The following is a 22194-nucleotide window of genomic DNA, read 5'->3' as shown; positions in this document are numbered from 1 at the left end:
AATATGTAAGCTATAGAAAGAGCATGAGCGTTCCTGTAAGTGCTCTCCATTGCATAAATAGTGTATTTTCCCTTTTTATTTAGTCAAACTGCACTCCATTGCTGCAAAGGGATGGTACTGTCACAGTCACTATATTCTGCCACAACAAAATAAACCAACAGTGAAGCCTGGGTTAACTGAGGAGGAAATTGCTTCCATTCTAACACAAATGTATTGGTCCTGCAAGAACATGAAAGCATTGCAGTGGATATCTATGCATTTTAATGGAGTTTGGAGGTACTGCTGGAGGTTGATGTTTGTAATTGTTCTCAGAGGTTGTTTTGTTGTGTTTTTTTGTTTGTTTGTTTGTTTTTTAATCAAATACTAAAATCCCTTACTACTCAGCATCATCTGGATCAAAAATATACTAGTACTTATGCTGGACTAAACAAAATAAAACTATTCGTCAGGATGTACTTTTTCTATCTCCTTGGTAGAACTTCTGGTAAAGACCTATACAATATGAGAATTTCATTTTCAGCTGTCATCTCAGACCAAAATCTGACTTTGTTGGAACAATTTATGCAAATAGTTTCCCATTATGTATACGATGTTCCATATGCAGTTAACTGTCATCTTTCTCAATTCCCATTAACTTCCCTTTCTGAATTCCCAATAATCTTCTATTTATTACTGGTTTCCTGTTTGATAACAAAATGTGTTTAAAAACATGTTTTCACCTTCATTCATTTCTTGTTCTTGCTCGTAATGAGCTAGCTTGAGATATCTATTATAATAAATAAGTAGGCAAGCTGATTTTATTGCCTGGTTATCTACTCTCCTATGTGTTATAACTGACACTAGAGAATAAATTTTTAAAAATGCTCCTCTTGACGGGGGGGGGGGGGGGGGGAGGAAAGAGTGACTTTTTCTTCATCTCTCCAGTCTCTCCTTCAAGATAGGTGTCAGGAACCTTCTTCAAATCTTTCTTCAAAGCCCTCTCCTCACGTCAGCATTCCTTGCATGTGACTTCAGAAAATGTGGGAAATGACTAGAAAGTTACTTAGTGTTTATATTGGCAGAAATTTTATGAACAATTTGTTCTGAAAGTTATTTCGTCTACCCACAATATAACAATGTGACGATTTCCTTGCAGTTTTGCAATGCCTGGTTTTCACCTTAGATTAATTTCAAATTGTGACATATTACTGGAACTGCTGAAAAACAGTCAGATAAAGAGTAATCACAAAATACTTGCCATTTTCAAAGGGACAAAGTTGTATCCTCCTTGCATCTGGAACTGCCAGCCAACCCTATAACCCAAAAAGTTTCCGTTAACTAGAGATTTTCAGGAACATGAGTTTTTAACATTTCAGAAAGAATGCGACAGAACAAACATCCCACCAAAGACACGTATGCTATGTTTATTAGTTTGGGGAAGCATTTTTTTAAAGTATATTTTGCACTAGATATCTGTTTTATTGTTCATCATTATGGGGTTCATTATGGAGCTCATAAACTAAGGTGATTTCTTCTACCCCTATATTCCTTCTATTTCTAAGTCATATATTTTAGCCCAATTTCATTTAGGAAGTCTTACAGTTTGATTTTCATTGTTTCTTACACTGTCATTATATTCTAGGGGTAACCAAAAACAATAGAGAATCATAATACAAGATCTCATGGCTTTTGTTATGGTTAAGAATGTATCCCTAAAATCTGAGGACTAATACTTAACCCAATCCTGCAAGTATCTAACGCATGTCTGCTACTATAACCTAATTATTTAGATTCATGTGCAAATATATTTATTACTCACAGTCCCCATCTGTTCTTTCAGCAGTCATATTATGGGATTTTCTATATATATGATAGGAGAAATAATATCTTTCTAGTGATCTCCCACCTTTCAGAGTGAAATAAAACAAAATACACTAGGTTTGGAAGAGACCTCCTGGTTCAACTTGCGTATTTCGCATATCAAGGTATGCGAGATAAGGTGCCTAAAATATATACATCTGAATGTAGATTAAATGCCTAAATTCCTATTACAGTGGCCATATGAAGATGTAGACAATGCAGCCAGTGGAGTCTACAGTTCTATCCAGCTCATCTCAATAAGCAAATACTCTTGGTTCACTGAGTAACTTTATAGGCTCTGCTGATTGCATTAGCCAGATTACCATTGACTAAAGAGCTTGGACATCTAATACAAATGTAGATATCTACATCTGGACATCAAAAATGGACATCATTCCATTTTTGCTAATCATTATTGAATACAGATGCAAGATTTGCCTACATTATTCCATAGAAAGCCTTACATTTACTTTTGTGTTAGCTTAGAATAATCTAGCCCAGTAGACCTTTGTTCAAATTTACATCATGTAAGCATGTTCATTTAATCATCGTATGATGAACTATTACATCTAGATTTTTTTCCTCCGCAGTTAGTTCTAAAGTAGGACTCACAATGGACAAGTTGTTTTATCAGACCACATACACGAACATGGACTTCATACTTCATCCTCCTTCAGTTATTTCACATATGAAGATATCCAGTCTCTTGATTCTCTTCAATTACACCACTCAGCTGCATTTTCAGCAAATCTCATTAACACATTCCCACCTTCTGTGCCCATGTGATCACCCAAAATATTTATATAAGACCCAAGTGTCTTATATAGACCTAAGTGTCTTACATAGACCTTATATAGACAGACCTAAGATCCTTAAATAACCTTTCTACTAGTACTGCCCCATTCAACAGAAGTAGTTTAATTAGCCCTCCATGGAGGTGTTATCTACCATACGAATCTTGTAAGCCCCAGCTTCCTCAGTTCATCTTTTAGTTTCACATGTTTCTACATCAAATTCAGATAAAATTTGCTGTCTTTCCATTACTTATAAAAAATCAAATTAGCCTTACACAATACTTTCCATAAATTAATGTAAATTGTATTCATTTTTCCTTTTATCTCCATTTTTTAATTAGTGTTTTCTGAAAAATCTCCTCTGCATTTACATAACTATAAGGTCAGATGAACCTTAGTCAAAAACATATCTCTAGAGCCTTTTCGTACGGATTTTTCCTCCTTTTTTTTAGCACAAATACCAGATAAAATTTCTTTAATCAGAAACACAAGTACACATAAAATCCAGACTGTTACCTCAATGCAAAGACAAGGAAGTAGCTGAGAATATTTCAGAGAAACTGATTTTAAAGCGTCCTTCCCTTTTATCTGAAATGAAAAAGATGGTCATGAATCCAGGACAGTAAATAACTTTCAATAAAGTTAAATAAATACATAGAAGGTTATTTCTTATACATATGATCTCAGTGAACATTCCTACATACAATTCTCACACAAGTTCAAGAAAGGAATGCTTCAAGCTTTAACTCACCACAGCAAATTGTCCCACATCTTCACAAGTAAACCATTTGTGACACAAACGAACATAATAATCTTGATCTCGAAGAAAGTTGGATACATTCACTGATATGATTTTCTTTGCCCTTTCTACATTATAATCTAACTTTCCAGCTGAAAAATAGAAGTCAAAGGTAGAATTATTACACCTGCTTCTGTATTGCTTTATATATTTCTGACTTCATTATTGCTTTATAAAAGATACAGAATGAATCTTGTAACTTGATAGAGATGAAACTCAACATTTATAGATTCTTACCTAGGATATTTGAATTCATTCTTTTTGTATACTGTTATTCCTAGAGGTCACCTTATTTTATAACATATCATAATTTTCAAGATAAAAACTTTCAATATTACTAATTTTAAATTAACATTGTCAATATTGAGAAGCCAGGACATCTGCTGATTGTACTTCAGCTTCAGTATGAGAAATATTATGTAGATCATATACAAATAATTGAAACAGACACACTAATAACTACTTCAAAAGCTGATTATCCTAAGGCTGAAATCTTGTTTCTTTGAAAATATGTGCAATTATGTCAGATAAATAAAATTTCTTCTTAGTATCTTTTTATTATTATTATTATTCACAAGTACCCCAAAATTAGGATAGCATTTTTGCAAATTAACCTGATTATGAAATCTGTCTATAGACAAAATATGAAACTAGTAATACCAAGTGCATGATAAGGACATAAACCTATTTTCAAAAACTTAAGTATTAAATAGATTGTAAATATTTTTACCTGCTATCTAGCATTTCCAAGTCTATACAGAGAAACACCAAACATTTCCAGGACTTTCACTATCCAATATATAAGTAGCAATAGATGTAAATTGTCTTTTTTTTTTTTTTTCTGCTTATTCAGCTATGAAAACATATCATTGTACAGGTCACCAGAAATATCTCACTGCTTCCAGTTATATAAAAGATCAGCTCACCCAAACAAGCTGGAATATATTTTCCCACGTCACTGTTTTTGCAATCTGTAAAATAGAAGCCAGAAGTTTCTTCAGTGCTGCTTTATTGATACAGATGTGTAACTAAGGCTGCCAAATTATCCAATAGTTTACCAACAGTAAGCCTATCTCATATACCCCTTTTTAAAGACTGATTTACATCAATTTCCAGACAAATGGTGTAGGGGCAGAGGGGCAGTGCAAAAGTACCTTTACTACACACACTGATTACACCTTAACTAGCATTAAGGAGCTATTTCACTAGTGTGGGGTTTCTACTGTAAAATTTCATCAGCAGTTTAATGTGGCAAACTAGGATACAATAATGCACTTCTTTACCCAATACCTAATAATAATATAAGTAATAACAATTTCAGTTATTCTTTCCTTGAAAGTCACTCCAATTGTTTACCAGACTCATTCCTCTGCTATAAACAACTGTGTATTTTTATTATTCTGATTCTCTTCCAGGCTTGCAAAGAATTACTGTATTTAGTTCCTAGGGAGCTTGCTAGAAGTAGAGGCTAGCCAACATTTTCTGAACTAATATCTAATATTTGTATATATGAAATTTAAATCTTGATTTTAAAAAACTAAATGAGTTCATAAGTGCTCTTAACTCAGACCAGTATTTTGCTTTCATTTCCCCACATTGCCGTTTCCCTGAGGAAATATTTTCCTGTGTTTTCATTTGCTTCTTCCTCCTTGTAAAGTGGCTTAAAACTAGGCTTTATAAAGCCTTATTTTTCTCCTCTTCATTCACAAAGTATATATCTACTTCAGTAGTGAATTATGGGGTATTCAAGAAAATGGAAGGATTTCTTGAGCAGCCATAACATGCCTGATACTGTGTGTGAGGGATGATCCTGTACCAAGGGCCATGAGCAAGAGCAGCCCACCTACTGTGGTGATGGGAAGGAAGGACAATTATGGGCAGTGGATTGAGCAAAGGGTCTGACTTCATTTTTTGTACCACCACTTTCCTGCACCAGCCACACTGGTTGGACCACAGTGCCAAATCAACTTTTATATGGTAGGCACTGTGCGCCAAAAAGGAAAAAAAAAAAAAGGACCAATGCTATCTTATCTTACCCGCTTACATTAAAACAGGTGATAGAACAGCTAGCTAATAAACACTTTCTTATTAAGCTTTCCTCAATCTCTGAAATTATCTGGGGCCTAACAGAAGACAGCCTATGTGCAGAGATCATGCAGGGTTGAACCTGCAGGCAGAGAAAGACCACTCTTCAATCACAAGTCAGTCACAAGGTAGCAAACTGGTACAAACATCGAAGAGAGAAGCCTCAAGGCTATCAAAAGGGACTTTAGGGGACTGGGTCGGTTAGTGGATGGAGCGGGAGTGCAGGTGGTGTTTCCGTCCATCCCTACGGTGGCAGGGAGGGGTTCAGAGAGGACACGGAAAGCCCACCTGTTAAACACGTGGCTCCGGGACTGGTGCCAACGCAGAAATCTTGGGTTTTTTGATCATGGGGCACTTTACTCAGCACCTGGCCTGATGGCCGCAGACGGGTCCCTATCTTTTAGGGGAAAAAGGATCCTGGGCCAGGAACTGGCAGGGCTCATTGAGAGGGCTTTAAACTAGGTAGGAAGGGGGATGGGGCTGAGGCTAGGATTGTTGGGGCTGTGCCAGGGGGAACAAGGGCAAGGCCGGAGGATAAGGCAATGGCCCAGCTGAAGTGCATCTACACCAATGCACGCAGCATGGGTAACAAACAGGAGGAGCTGGAAGCCATCGTGCGGCAGGCAGGCTACGACTTGGTTGCCATCACGGAGACGTGGTGGGACCAGTCTCATGACTGGAGTGCTGCAATGCCTGGCTATAAGCTCTATAGAAGGGACAGGCAGCATAGAAGGGGTGGTGGTGTGGCTCTCTATATTAGAGAGTCTTTCGAGGTTGTAGAACTCGAGGTTGGGAATGACAAGGTCGAGTCCCTTTGGGTTAGGATCGGCAGGGACAACAAGGCTAGTGTCCTGGTCGGGGTCTGCTATAGACCGCCGAACCAGGATGAGGAGACGGATGAGGAATTCTACAGGCAGCTGACAGAGGTTGCAAAATCATCAGCTCTTGTACTCGTGGGGGACTTCAACTTCCCTGACATATCCTGGAAGCACAACACAGCCCTGAGAAAGCAGTCTAGGAGGTTTCTGGAGAGCGTGGAAGATAGCTTCCTGACACAGCTGGTTAGTGAGCCTACCAGGGGAGGTGCCCCGCTAGACCTTCTCTTCACAAACAGAGAAGGACTGGTGGAGGACGTGATCGTCGGGAGCTGTCTCGGGCAGAGTGACCACGCAATGGTGGAGGTCACTATTCTTGGCGAGGCCAGGAAGGGGACCAGTAAAACCGCTGTATTGGACTTTCGGAGGGCTGACTTTGAACTGCTCAGGACACTGGTTGGTGGAATCCCTTGGGAGGCGGTTCTGAAGGGCAGAGGGGTCCAGGAAGGCTGGGCGATCTTCAAGAGGGAAGTCTTCATGGCGCAGGAACGGTCTGTACCCACGTGCCCAAAGACGAGCTGGCGGGGAAGAAGACCGGCCTGGCTCAACAGAGAATTGTGGCTTGATCTTAGGAGGAAAAAGAGGGTTTATAAGCTTTGGAAAAGTGGGCAGGCCACTAAGGAGGACTTTAAAGTAGTAGCGAGGCTGTGCAGGGACAAAATTAGGAAGGCCAAAGCTCATCTGGAGCTCAATCTGGCTACTGCCGTTAAAGATAACAAAAAATGTTTCTATAAATACATCAACACAAAAAGGAGGACTAAGGAGAATCTCCATCCTTTACTGGATGCGGGGGGAAACTTAGTTACAAGAGATGAGGAAAAGGCGGAGGTGCTCAATGCCTTCTTTGCCTCAGTCTTTAGCGGCAATACCGGATGTTCTCTGGATACCCAGTACCCTGAGCTGGTGGAAGGGGATGGGGAGCAGGATGTGGCCCTCATTATCCATGAAGAACTGTTTGGTGACCTGCTACGGCACTTAGATGTGCACAAGTCGATGGGGCCGGATGGGATCCACCCAAGGGTACTGAGGGAACTGGCAGAGGAGCTGGCCAAGCCACTGTCCATCATTTATCAACAGTCCTGGCTATCGGGGGAGGTCCCAATCGACTGGCGGCTAGCAAACGTGACGCCCATCTACAAGAAGGGCCGGAGGGCAGACCCGGGAAACTACAGGCCTGTCAGTTTGACCTCAGCGCCAGGAAAGCTCATGGAGCAGATCCTCCTGAGAGTCATCATGCAGCACTTGAAGGGGAAGCAGGCGATCAGGCCCAGTCAGCATGGCTTTATGAAAGGCAGGTCATGCCTGACGAACCTGATCTCCTTCTATGACAGAGTGACGCGCTGGGTGGATGAGGGAAAGGCTGTGGATGTGGTCTACCTTGACTTCAGCAAGGCTTTTGACACTGTTTCCCACAGCATTCTCCTCAAGAAACTGGCTGCTCTTGGCTTGGACTGGCGCATGCTTCGTTGGGTTAGAAACTGGCTGGATAGCCGGGCCCAAAGAGTCGTGGTGAATGGAGCCAAGTCCAGTTGGAGGCCAGTCACTAGTGGCGTCCCCCAGGGCTCGGTGCTGGGGCCGGTCCTCTTTAATATCTTCATCGATGATCTGGACGAGGGCATCGAGTGCACCCTCAGTAAGTTCGCAGATGACACCAAGTTAGGTGCGTGTGTCGATCTGCTTGAGGGTAGGAAAGCTCTGCAGGAGGATCTGGATAGGCTGCACCGATGGGCTGAGGTCAACTGCATGAAGTTTAACAAGGCCAAGTGCCGGGTCCTGCACCTGGGGCGCAATAACCCCAAGCAGAGCTACAGACTGGGAGAGGAATGGTTGGAAAGCTGCCAGGCAGAGAAGGACCTGGGAGTGATGGTGGATAGTCGGCTGAATATGAGCCAGCAGTGTGCTCAGGTGGCCAAGAAGGCCAACGGCATCCTGGCTTGTATTAGGAACAGCGTGACCAGCAGGGCTACGGAGGTGATCGTCCCCCTGTACTCAGCTCTGGTGAGGCCGCACCTCGAGTACTGTGTTCAGTTTTGGGCCCCTCGCTACAAGAAGGACATGGAGGTGCTTGAGCGGGTGCAGAGAAGGGCGACGAAGCTGGTGAGGGGCCTGGAGAACAAGTCCTACGAGGAGCGGCTGAGGGAGCTGGGCTTGTTCAGCCTGGAGAAGAGGAGGCTCAGGGGTGACCTTATCGCTCTTTTTAGGTACCTCAAGGGAGGCTGTAGCGAGGTGGGGGTTGGCCTGTTCTCCCACGTGCCTGGTGACAGGACGAGGGGGAATGGGTTTAAGTTGAGCCAGGGGAGTTTTAGGTTAGATGTTAGGAAGAACTTCTTCACTGAAAGGGTTGTGAGGCACTGGAACAGGCTGCCCAGGGAAGTGGTGGAGTCACCATCCCTGGAAGTCTTCAAAAGACGTTTAGATGTAGAGCTTAGGGATATGGTTTAGTGGAGGGCTGTTAGCGTTAGGTTGGAGGTTGGACTCGATGACCTTGAGGTCTCTTCCAACCTAGGAAATTCTATGATTCTGTGATTCTGTGAAATGCATAGAGTAGTTTAAGATATATTTTGAGATATGAACTCTAGTCTCTTTTTTTTTATACCAAGTCAGACATCTACATCCACTAAATAAATTATGAAAATATAGAATAAAATTGATGCCGGCATACATAGTGTAGTACCACATAGATCAGCCTCTCCCAGAAAGTGAGTTGGCTTTGCATTTGGGTTTGGGGTGGGTTTTTTATTTGTTTGGTTGGTTGTTTTTTGTTTTGTTTTGTTTTGTTTTTGTTTTCTTTTGTTTTTTCTCTTTGAAAAGATATTTCTTGAAAAAAAAAATCTGTTTAAAGATGGTTTCCTACCTTCAACATAGTATTCCTGACTCATCTTGACGTCACAGTAATTTGGTACTGTTTTCATGGTCACATAGATGTGCTGTGCTACATTGACTTCAAAGCAATTGAATTGTACCTGCACCTGTTTAAAACATTTATAAAGCCAGGTTTGTGTGTGAACTCCAGAATACATGAAAAGCACTAGTTATTAGAATTAAGCAAGCAATATTCTTCATTTAAATTGATTTATATTTACAAGGATCATTAAACATCTTCAGATATTGTAGCATTAAGAAAGTAAAAGAAGCAGATGACATTAAACTAAAGGATTTCAAAAAGAATCATTACTTCTAGTATTCTTCACGTCCAGAAATCCAACTATCTACAAACTATCACATAATCCTAAAAGAAATACAGGTGCCCAATGTTCAATGAACTTCAAAAGGATAAAAGTTTTTTTGTACTACCAGATGTCCTAGTTTTGCAAGCATATTACAAGCACAAACAGTTGCAGAACAGGAAAAAGAAAAAATAAAAAAGAAAAAAGAAGAAAGAAAAAAAAGAAAAAAGAAAAAAGAAAAAAGAAAAAAAAAAAAGAAAAAAGAAAAAAGAAAAAAGAAGAAAAAAAAAAAGCTGCTTAAACATTTAACAGCAACTTCAGCAGATTTTTTAATTCCAGTACATTTCTGAGACAGAAAGTATAAAGTATTTTAGGAGGCAAAAGTTGAGGTCCAATTACAGTAGGTCATTCCCTCACTGATAGTGGTAACTACTACATCAGTGAGATGTAGTAGTACATCTCACTGATGTAGTAGTTACCTGGTACAACTAGTACAACTACTACCTCACTGATAGTGGTAACTAACTACCCTACACTTTCACCTGGATATACTTCTATTTGGTACAAATGCCTTTAGAGAGTAACATTAAGTCACATTTATATTCATTCAACTGAAACTAAGAAAATGTTACTACATATGTTTGTTGAGCCATGCCTATAAAACTTACCTTAATCTGAAAGCTACCAGTTGTTTATTGTCAGCCCTGCACTGTCTATAAGGACTTTTGATCATCAAGTGATACAGAGTGTAAAATGCAACTGGAGTTTGGGAGAACTTTGTTTCACACATGCAATCAATATAACGTGACAGATCACATGAAGTAACACATTTTGTATGGGATTAATAACAGTTATCCACCCCTAACTGAAAACAAAAATTATTCTATTTTAAAGAGTGGGTCAAGCATGGCTTTTTTTTTTTTTTCTTTTTCAGTTGCAAATTTTAACAAAGACTTCTGCGTTTAGTTTAGCACATAATTCTACTCTGGTTTTGCAATTATTATCATGAGTTTAGGACAGAAGTGCTTAGGCACTTGGCTGTCTTCTAAATGTGTAAAGTCTGTTGACATGGTTGGACCGAACTAAATCTGTATGCACTTAATGGTCCCTGTGGAATTGTGCTTCTTAGCAATCGGAGGTACAAAGCTTCCCCATAATTTGGTGATCACAAAAAGAAAGCTAACAAAATTGATTTGAAAAGTAGGCTTTGCAGAAACAGCTTCTCTTGATAAAAGGAAAGTGGAAGAAGTGTGAAAATGGTAGAAAATCAAATGTCTGGTTACAAAAGGACATTTTGTCATGGAGTGACAGTCATGGATTTGACAGTGCTGAAGAATATAGTTCATTGCAGTTTTCCACAAAGTCAATCAGAGAATAAAGAGAAATACATTTTTTTTCCCAAAGGCTCATAAACATTTACATGAAAAACAATCCATCCCCCCCAAAAAACTGATGTCTACCTTCTTCCCATTAAGCATCTTGCTTTTTTTCCTGGCAAATCTCACATTTGTGCACTGAGATTGCTGTGTGTCCAGTGAAAGAGAACATATTTCCAGCCCACGAATATTTTCTGAAATGAGTTAAGAATAGATTTCAAATATGTAATTTGAGCAACTTTAACAAAAACAAAACAACAAAAAAAAAACAAAGTGTATCTTAAACTTTCCAAGTGAAAGGCACATGTATTTTAACTGTAAAAAAGAGGGACATATATAACACACAAATGAAGGTGGGAGCAAGGATTAAAAATTACTATAAATTAAAGCTTTAATTATACAAAATCTTATGCAAATGATTAAGCATGAATCACACCAGGAAATATCTAAATGGTAACGCACTAAGCACATGAATGGCAGGATGTTAGTAAAAATAAACTATGCCAAAACATTTCAGTGCCTTTATTTTATTTTGATGCAGAATTATAGAATCATAGAATGACTTGGGTTGGACAAGACCTTAAAGACCATCAAATTTCAACCCCCCTGCCATGGGCAGGGACACCTCCCACCAGATCAGGTTGCTCAAAGCTCCATCCAGCCTGGCCCTGAACATTTCCAGGGATGGGGCATCCACAGCTTCTCTGGGCAGCCTGTGACAGTGCCTCATCACCATCATGGTAAAGAATTTCTTCCAAATAGCTAATCTAAATCCCCCCTGTTTTAGTTTAAAGCCATTATCTCTTGTCCTATCACTGCACTCCCTAACAAAGATTCCCTCTCCAGCTTTCCTGTAGGCCCCCTTTAGGTACCGGAAGAACACTATAAGGTGTCCTCAGCGGCTTTTCTTCTCCAGGCTGAACAACCCTAACTACCTCAGTCTGTCTTCACAGGAGAGCTGCGCCAGCCTTTGACCATCTTTGTGGCACTTCTCTCGATTCAGTCTAATATGTCCGTGTCCTTATATTGGGGGTTCCAGAGCAGAATGCAGTACTTTAGGTGGGGTCTCATGAGAGCAGAGTAGAGGGAGAGAATCACGTCATTCAAGCTGCTGGCCACGCTTCTTTTGATTCAGCCCAAGATATGGATGGTTTTATGGGCTGCAAGCACACATTTCTGGCTCATGTTGAGATTTCCATCAACCAAAACTGCCAGGTCCTTCTCCTCAGGGCTTCTCTCAATACATTTTCCACCAACCTGTGCTTGTGCTTGGGATTGTCCCAACCCAGACCAGTGTAAGACCTTACACTTGGCCTTGTTGCACTTCATGAGATTTGCACAGGCCCACCTCTCAGGCCTGTCATGGTCCCTCTGGATGACATTCCTTCTTTCCAGCACTTTCAACCACACCACACAGCTTGATGTCATTGGAAAAGTTGCTGAGGATCCTACTGTCCATGTCACTAACAAAGATGTTAAAGAGCGACAGTCCCAATACTGACCCCCGAGGAATACCACTCATTACTGATCTCCACCTGGACACTGGCCCGTTCACCACAACTCTTTGACTGCAACCATCCACACAATTCCTTACCCACTAAGGTCCATCCACCAAATCCATGTCTCTCCAATTTAGAGACAGATATCACAGGAGACAGTGCAAAATGCTTTGCACAAGTCCAGGCAGACAATATCGTTTGCTCTTCCCCTATCACCAATGCTGTAACCCCACCATAGAAGGCTACCAGATTTTGGGGGCATGATCTACCTTTAGTGAAGCCATGTTGGCTGTCACCAGTCACCTTCTTATTTTCCATGTGCCTTAGCATAGTTTCCAGGAGGATCTTCTGTATGATCTTGCTGGGCACAGAGGTGAGACTGATTGTCCTCTAGATTCCTAGCTCTTCCTTTTTTCCATTTTAAAAACGGGGTTTATGTTTCCCCTCTTACAGTCAGTAGGAGCTTCATCAGACTGCCACAACTTCTCAAATATGATGGACAGTGGCTTAGTAACTTCATCCACCAGTTCTCTTCAGGACCCATGGATGCATCTCACCAGGTCCCATGGACTTTGGCTATGTGACTGGAGCTCATATTGGTGAAGACTGAGGCAAAAAAGTCATTGAGTACCTCAACCTTCTCCGTATCCCAGGTAAATAGGTCTCCCATTTCCTTACAATTCCCTCCCGGAGAGGGAACTGTAATTTCAGAAGCAAAAACTGTTTCTTCTGTTGGAGCAGATGGAATTTGCGTTTGTGTATGTGTGTAGATATTTGCATGTGAGAGAGCAAGAAATAACAGCAGTATTCTTGGGGCACTGGTAGAGGATAAGTACAGTATGTTAGAAGTAAAAATTAGTTGCATTGAATTCATCTCAGTTCTCATTCCCTTGGGAAATTCATGACCTTTATCCTGGTTTGTAGTTAAACAGTTACACAAAAAATCTTTCTGACACAACTACATGAAAACACCTTGGACACAAGTATTACACTGTGGAACAAAATTTGGCTGAAAAGCTATAAGCAAAAAGTAAGCAGGAATGATTCAGTAGCAAATCTGCTTCCTACCATCCAGACTCAGAGATCCTTTAATGTTTAAATGAAGAGAGCACGGGCTTCCTTGGACACATTTAATCACTGTTGAGATCTTCATGCTTTTCAGTATCGTAGAAGATAAAGATGTAGGAGCAGCATGGCAGAAGCTGTTAAAAATGTCACCTGCAAATGTAAAACACAAAGACAGAGAAATCTCATTGTGTACAGGATATTTCAGTGGCAGAAAACACCAAAGTTAAGCTCCAGCTCTACTGGAATCAGTAGGAAAGTCACCATTGACTTCAGCAAAGCCAGCACTTTACCAAAGATATCAAGGGACCAGAGCAAGTACATAGCTGCTTGACTTCTCTAGCAATGCAGTGGGAAAGAACTACATTACAGATGGGGTTTCATAATAAATTTCCTGGTTTAGGGAAGTGTTAACCCAAAACAGGAAGGAATCATACTTTAAGTCTAGAGTGTAGCTAGATTAATACTGTTTCTAAGTAATCAGATCTGTTAGATCATGACTAGACTAATAATTTAAGTTGTTTGTTTTTGTTTTTTTTTTTAATAAAAAAAAAAAAAACTGCATATTGTGAGCACTCTCATAGGCAATTTTCAATTTTAGGAGGGATTGCCTGATGGTTTCAGATGCTGTTAAAATATAATTTTCACACAAGAGGGCACCATTGCATTCCTAGTCATGGAAAAATCACTCACACCAATGGAATTGTTTTCCCCTTTAGACAGGCACAGCAAGAGATTTATATATATTTATATAGTATATGTGTATGTATATATATATATTATCCAGGCCTTATTTAAGGTGTAAACAGAACTTCTGAACAGAACTACTGATTATCATCTTATTTTCCTATGCCAATTTAGTCATGCTCAAAAGCTTGGGACATGGGTTCATACAGCTGATTTCTGTAGACTAATGCAAAAGAAAAAACAAAAGTCTTAAGGCTCCAGATCTCATCAGTTAGCCATATTTCAACTCTTTCTACTTCTCAGGCTGCTCTGCAAAGAAATTGTTTATGAATTTATTCCATTCATTTATGAATTTATGTTAACACAGTGGATTTAAGCCCCAATGCATTTCTTAGGCTTATCGATCTCATATACATTGTCTGTAGTCCCAAAAGTAGAGTTGAAGAGAGTGTCTTAATGAATAGCCAGGGAATTGGGTTTTGTCCCTTGGCTGTGTGTTTTACAATGCAGAACGCCTCACTTTAGCTGCAACAATGTGACAGCAGTTTCTTTGAAATACTTCCTACCCTATTAACTTCAGTACATAGCATGAAAGTTAAAAGACACCTAAGTAAAAACAAGTATTTCACTTCCCATTCTCCTCCCCCTGGGGAGAGGCTGGAAGAACAAAAAGAAAAAAAGAAAAAACAAAGAAAAAAGAATGAAGAAAAAACAAATGAAAAAAGAAAAAAGAAAAAAGAAAAAAAAAGAAAAAAGAAAAAAGAAAAAGAAAAAGAAAAAGAAAAAAGAAAAAGAAAAAGAAAAAGAAAAAAGAAAAAGAAAAAAAAAAGAAAAAGAAAAAAGGCAAAAAAAAAAAAAGAAAAAGACATTTGACCTTATTAGTCATACTGTTTAACATACTCCTAGAAAGTGCTCAACTATTATGAAGAGCTAGTATGAAACCAGAATGGCATGATACTGTGTTTACCATAAAATACAAGATAACATAGAATCACAGAATCATCTAGGTTGGAAATGACCTTCAAGGTCACAAAGTCCAACCACCAACCTGACCTACTGTAGTGGGTTTAAGTGGCAAGAGTTTGGTAGTGTGGGGACTACAGGGGTGGGTTCTGTAAGAAGAATCCAGAAGGTGCCCCATGTCAGAAAACAACCAGTTCCAGCTGTCCCCAAAGGGACCCGCTGCTGGCCAGAGAGAAGCCAATAAAAGATGTTGGTTGAGCCTCTGTGAGAACAGATTTTAGAAAGGGAAAAGAACTGCTGGGCAACAGCAGCTGGGACAGCAAGGAGTAAGAACTAGCCCTGCAGACACCAAGGTCAGTGCAGAAGGAGGGCAGGAGGTGCTCCAGACACAGAGCAAAAGTTCCTCTGCATCCTGTGGAGAGGCCCCTGGTGGAGCAGGCTGTCCCCCTGCAGCCCATGGGTCCCACATGGAGCAGATCTCCACGCTGCAGCCCGTGGAGGAGCCCCTGGTGGAGCAGGTGGATGTGGCCTGGAGGAGGCTGCACCCCATGGAAAGCCCCCGCAGGAGCAGGCCCCGGGCCAGAGCTGAAGCCCATGGAGAGGAGCCCACGCAGGAGCAGGGCATCTGGGGGAGCTGCCGGGGGACCCATGTTGGAGCAGTTCTTGAAGAGCTGCTGCCTGTGGGCAGCCCCCACAGGATCAGTTTGGGAAGGATGGCATCCCATGGGAGGGACCCCACATGGAGCAGAGGCAGAGAGTGACTGTGAATGAGCAGCAGAGGAAAAGCATTAGGGACTGACTGCAGCCCCCATTCCCCATTCCTCTGCACCACGCAGGGGAGGACGTGGAAGAAGGTGGATGAGGAGAAGGTGTTTTAGTTTGTTTTCTTTGTTTCTCACTTCTCTAGCTTCCTAATAGGCAATACATTTTATTAATCTTCCTACTGAGTCTGCTTTGCCCATCACGATAATTGTTGAGTGATCTCCCTGCCCTTATCTCAACCCTTGAGCCCTTTTTGTTGTATTTTCTCTCTCTTTCCCTTTGAGGAGGAGGAGTGGGAGAGAGGTTGTGGTGGAGCTTGGCTGCCCACCTGAGTAAAACCACCACACCTACTAAGTCCGATCACTAAACTATGTCCCTTAGTGTTATGCCCACCTGTCTCTTGAATACCTCCAGAGATCAGGATTCTAGCACTACTTTTGGCAGCCCATTTCAATGTTTGACCACCATCTCCATGTAGATACTCTTCCTAATGTCCAACGCCCCCTGTCATACAACTTGAGACTGTTTCTTTGCATTCAAACACTCCTACCTCAAATCATGAGGAAAGGGTGCATCCCTCAACATCTAGACAAGAATTATTGTCAAACACAGATGCCCATTGACTCACATAGAAGATGCATTCACAGTTCTCCCAAAGGAAAGGATGCATGGACAGTAGGATGGAGCGATAAAACACATCCTTACTTATCCCTTCAAGCATGAAGGAAAGTGCTATAAATGTAAAGATTAAAAGTATATTAACCTGTACAGGAGCACAAACTTTTAGGGACAGGTGCCTGACTGTAAGCAGGGACATTTTTTTCTAGGTCATGATTTTTACCTTCAAACCAAGAACAAATAAGTAATACACTGGATGAAATGAAAAGACTCTTTCACTTTGGAATTTCTTTCCATTAATTTTAGGATACATCTGAGAATTGCAAAAGATGCTCCAAAATTCATTAATAATAATTTAAATGGGTCAGATCATGCATGGACATATTAGTTTGGATCTCAGTTAATACATAATACAAGGAAGAGTTTACAGAAAATAATTTCCCTTCTCTAAAACATCACAGACACTTCTGGAATCACAAAAGAAGACTCATTTCTGACTATTTCTTCAGTAAACTTCCATTAATACCTTATAATATCCCTTCACTTTCCCACCCCCTTTAAATAGTTTCCTCTGGAGCACGCACCTCCTTCTTTTTCTCACAAGCAGTTTGATCTACACCTCAGTAGACATAAAGGTGTATCTTGCTACACAAACCATCTGCTGAGTAAATCTTGCCTAAATTTTATGTTTGTGAATTATAACTGTAATTAGCCCTACATGAGAGAGGGATTGTTGCTGTAATAAAAGAATCCTTAATTATGGACACATATAAACCCAGGCATAAAGAAGCCAAGTATTATTATTCAGCATGTAGACACTTTCCTTGTACTTTTGCCATCAGCTTAACCACAGCAGATTATTTTTTTATCTGATGATGCAGCAATCAACCCAGAACTGTCACGACAGCAAAACACACCTTGTGTATCCTTGTATAATAGAAGCCAGAGCTGAGCAATGAATACGCAATAGAAATGATTAGATGGATAATTTGAAGCCTCAGGAAAGAAGATGAAATTGGAGAACAGGAAAAAAAATGCAGTGAAACCCCATTAATAACAGGCCCAGGGCAACTCCCATTAGAAACTCCTAACTTTTTTTTTTTTTCTTTTTTTTTTTTTCTGGTATTTGTACCCTACAAGAATTGTAAGAATCTGAACTACTTAGGATAGTGACAGTGCTAAATCTGTTAGAATATCTACTGTGCACTAAAATTGCTTCACTGGGGCATCATTCCATGAGTATAAATTGCAGTAGCATTTTAAACCTATTTGCATATGATTTACCACGTTATCTGCTGCATCTGTGCATTATGATGATTTAACCATCTTCATAAACAAACTAGATATACTGTCCTAAGATAACCACACTGTGCACTTCAGTTAACAAATACCAACATTTGCAACTTAAAATTACTTGCACATTATGAAACAAATTAAAATGCAGCCTCTCTTTTACAATAGATTTCAATGCACAGTAAATTCAAAGAGTTTTAAAGTTGTGCATCCAGAAAGCATTTCAAACTTGCAAGGATAGTGAATGACATGGTGTTATACTGTGCCAAATATATTTTCTGAGTGATTCTTAAATCAGCGGGTCTTGATAAAGTACAGCTAATTTCAAACACTACAGTAGCCATTACGTACTACTAATACTTTGGGAAAATGGGAGGGAAAAGGCAGTCAAAGCTCCATTGTCAAAAGCTAGAGAGCTGATAGCTGCACATTCTGCAGAATAAAGTCATCTTTTTGGTGCAGCTAAAAGCATTGACTACTGGAAGGATGTTTTATTACATGGTTAAGGTCTTTTGAGGTAATTTTGCGTCAAAAAATAAACAAAATGCATGACTGTAGAAAAGGAAGTATGGAAATTAGTACACACCTATTGTTGCACAAGTGAACTAGGATAAAAACTAAAAAAAAATGTTTTTTTTTCATCACTCTTGTAAGGCTGAGTCATCCTACATGTTACTTGTATTAAAGATAGCTGATAAGTCATTTTCAGGCAGCACTGAAAACCTACAACCAGCCCTGCCTCATGTACATCATATTGCAAGATAAGGATCTTCAGTTTACAGATTCTTAAGTGCCTAAAGTCTATATCCAGCTAGGAGTTAAATATCTAGTTTAAGTTTATGTGCATCACCTAAGAACCTTTGGCAGTCAGATAGAGGGAGAACCCCTCTCACTTCCATCCCAGCACGTAATTCACCTTGTCTTAGGATAGGTGGAATGAATCAGCACCTTGTGGTACCAGTAGTAAGTCCCCATTATCTAGATCTGCATTTGTGTAATACCTAGCAATGATTTTAACTCATAACCAACAGTATTGCAAGTGTCCTTCCCTTTCAGGCCATGGTTGAAGGGTTAGGTTTCCTCAGCCTGTGCTGCCCAAAGGTATGAAGACATGCTTCAGCTTGGCGGAGTAAAGATCAATACCCCTGTTTCTCTCTTCTTCTCTTCCATGCAGTTTGTGTAACTAGCAGCTCACCTGTCTGATCCAAATAATACTCATTCGCAGTCCTGGAACCAGCCACTGATGGTTCACTCTGCTTACCAGTAGAAAGCTAATGACTTTTCCATGTGGGACTTTTGACTGCATCCCTTTCAGAGCCACGTTCTTTCTCTCCACCTCAACAGTACATGTTCCACAACATCATGCTTTTGGAGTAAGGCTCAGGACAGCTGATATCCAACTCACTGTTCCACCCCACAGCATTAGAATCTCACTCGCTTGCAATTCAGTGCCAGCACTTCTCCCTTTCTGTGGACGCTCTGCCATGTGGATCCAGGAAAGGCTTGGTGGAGATAAGCAACACTCTGAGCTGGGACTCCAGGTACAACTGTCCTCTAAAAGGCAACAGTCTGTAAGGCACCTGCCTCATACTTCCTTGTCAAGCAAATATGGACACTGGAAGAGTGATTGATGGAGGCTCCACAGTTTAGGAAATTCAAGAGCCTACATTATTACTGTAGCCAAACATAATAAGTAGAAGCAATGAAAACATGTGAGTGAAATGTCAAAGCAAAATCTCCCAAATTTTCCTTATCAAAGCTATGGTAAGGAAAAATACAAAGCAATGATGCACAATTATTAACCTATTATTTACTGCAGCCTACCAATTTCCAGTGTTTTGTACAAGGAAACTTGTAGGAAATACCCTGTCAAATGGCACAGTGATGTGACATGACCAGGAAAGCAGACTTATTATTAGCAATAAATTATCTTTATTTTCAGAAAACAAATGTAGTAAAAAGTGAATGATGTATACTCACTGGAAGGTTTGCTTTTACAATGAACCCCCTGCAAACAGAAACAAAAGTATTACAAAAGCTGTTCTGAGGAAATTAAAAAAATAAACATTACTTAATAATTATAAACAAATATAAACATACCTTAAACAAGTAAGCATATTTATAGACCATAAGAGAAATCACTTCTGAAATGAAAAAAGATTTACAAATACAGTAAAAATGCATGCTACTACCCCATATGATGGCCTGATAAGTTTAGGGACACAAGATCAGTATTAATCTTATTTTCATTTATTTTCAACCAAGGTGTAACTGTTATAACAAGTCTCAGGTTCTATCAAATAAAGATATAATTTTATCATGCACTTCCATTTACACTGACTTTTTTTTTTTTTTTTCACAACAAGGCAAAGAAGCTAAGTGATTGTTTAATGGAAGATATCTATAGCTCTTCTGAATGTTAGACAAGTCTTAGAAGATCACACTAGGCCAATAGAAAGAATTATTATGGCAACTGCAAATGAATTTAAGGAATAAGAGTTGTCATTTTATTTCTGAGAACTATCTGGCTCAGGATCCTGAAAATGAAATTACTCAGGCACAGTGCTTCCCATGTTCAAGTGGGCAAGTGTTTTTGTAAGAGGCAAAGTGAGCTGAAACTGAGATTTGAACAGTTTTCCAGCTATCTTTCTGACGAACTATGACCATTCCCAGTAAAATAAAAACTCAACCACGAACTAAAATTTTATAGAATATAAAAATAGCAAATCTTATTCTGAATACTCTGCATTAAGTGCTAAATACAGGCTATAACTAAACAAATATTTTTTTCTCCTGTTCTGACATTCAAGCATCTGACATAACACTTACACTGGTGTTCCTTACTATATGGCATAAAGTATATTCCCCATTACTTTCCTTTAAAAATCAGTGTCTCATTCACAGAGATGCATTTGCCACACCCACAAAAGGAGCAGGTACCACTTTGACTCCTCTGCTCTCAAATGGACAGGAAGCTCTCAGTCCTCTTAAAGCATTTCACAACCTTGTCAATAAGCCAACAGCCTGCGAGTTTTAGAGTCAGCAAAAGTCTCTTAGTGGACATTGGGAAGTTCTCAAGTTGTAGTAAAATACAAGAGTTGGCAGCCTGGGTAAGTAGTAGCATGACATAAAAATAACTATTGCTTTGTCTTCCACGTGGCCATCATCCACAGGTAGTTTTGTCCTCCCCATAAACACAGCTGTAGAGCAAAATCATATTATTTCTGAAGGTGTGAAATTACAGCTGCACATGTGTATGATCTTACCCTGGGTTAGCTGAAATGTGCACACTTCACGTAAACTTCTATCCTTCATGGCTGCATTTGAGTTTTTAGCTAAATAAGTTTGTTTTCAAAGAAAGCCCTTAGAACACCACTGGCCAGTATCTAACCTGTATTAGTTATCATTCTCTTCTATTCATTTGCTCATTTGGAACTTTTATATTTAATAATCTCTTCTGGGAGTAGGTTATCATCTTTTATAATTGGCAGTTTGTCACTATGACCCATAAAAGTTGTAGAGGCATAAAATATGGTCACTTTTTATAATAAGACAGAGGTGGAACATATTTTTATAAACTGCAAATTACAAAAACTATCTGTGATATTCTTAAAAATATTATTTGGCTGCTTCTATACAACATTACATCTACACTCAAAGAAGGGAATCTAAAGAAAATCAAACTTCTTTACATAACAGTTCTAAAACGGTATTTCTGTTTCAATGGTTTCATAGAATCCTCATTTCTCCCTGAAGGGCTGAAAAATTTAACTGATGTGACCTCATTTCTGTTGCAATGAGCTCATAGAAATATTTGTCATTTATATATTATTTCTGAAGAAAAGCTTCATTTGTAGTTTGCTAATTTTTCTGATGCAGATTCATCAGTAGAAGGAAGACTATAGCTTTCTGACTAACTCAGTTCAACACTAATCCAATAAAAGTGGAACATGCCAGCTCATATAAAACTCCACTGGAATTTTAACTGCAGTTTCAAAGATCTAATTGTGAGTTATTTCTAACCAGACCCTGCACAAGTATGCAGAAGGACAATCTGAATTCAGTGCCTTTTACTTGAGGTCCTCAGTGGCCTTAGGGAATGGAATAGACAAACACACAAACTGAATGCAAAAGAATTCAGTGAGTGAGTGAGTTAGGGAGCTAGCTTTCTTAGTAAGAAAACCTAACTAATGGATCAGCTAATTGCTGAGCCACTGCTCACTGGAAGGAATTAATCTCTCATGAGGTTGATAATTTAGCAAATTACTTCCATATTTTTAATTTGCCATTTTACAGCCAGACTATTGAAAATATTCTAGTCAGGTGGTTTGAGAGAGTTCCCAATTGCCAGTCAAAATTTCTTAGATTGTCT

At 39.6% G+C, this 22194-nt stretch overlaps 1 protein-coding gene across 4 annotated transcripts in view; it reads right to left on the bottom strand.

Annotated features, from left to right (window-relative positions):
• Positions 1-22194, bottom strand: part of IL17REL (interleukin 17 receptor E like) — a 52619-nt gene that overhangs the window by 12701 nt on the left and 17724 nt on the right. For 3 of the 4 annotated variants that reach the window (XM_084495081.1, XM_084495083.1, XM_084495082.1), the window contains exons 2-9: positions 19803-19830; positions 13503-13652; positions 11020-11129; positions 9247-9361; positions 4359-4403; positions 3385-3524; positions 3150-3221; positions 1238-1292 (exon numbers count right to left, since the gene is read on the bottom strand). In XM_084495081.1, the coding sequence (XP_084351207.1) occupies positions 1238-1292; positions 3150-3221; positions 3385-3524; positions 4359-4403; positions 9247-9361; positions 11020-11129; positions 13503-13652; positions 19803-19830 (715 nt within the window). The remainder of the gene's footprint in view (positions 1-1237; positions 1293-3149; positions 3222-3384; positions 3525-4358; positions 4404-9246; positions 9362-11019; positions 11130-13502; positions 13653-19802; positions 19831-22194) is intronic. The other variant, XM_084495084.1, reaches the window with a different exon arrangement.

This window comes from Aythya ferina (genome assembly GCF_964211825.1).
Source record: "Aythya ferina genome assembly, chromosome: 1".
NCBI lineage: Eukaryota > Metazoa > Chordata > Aves > Anseriformes > Anatidae > Aythya > Aythya ferina.
This window is presented reverse-complemented; position numbering and strand designations above follow the sequence as displayed.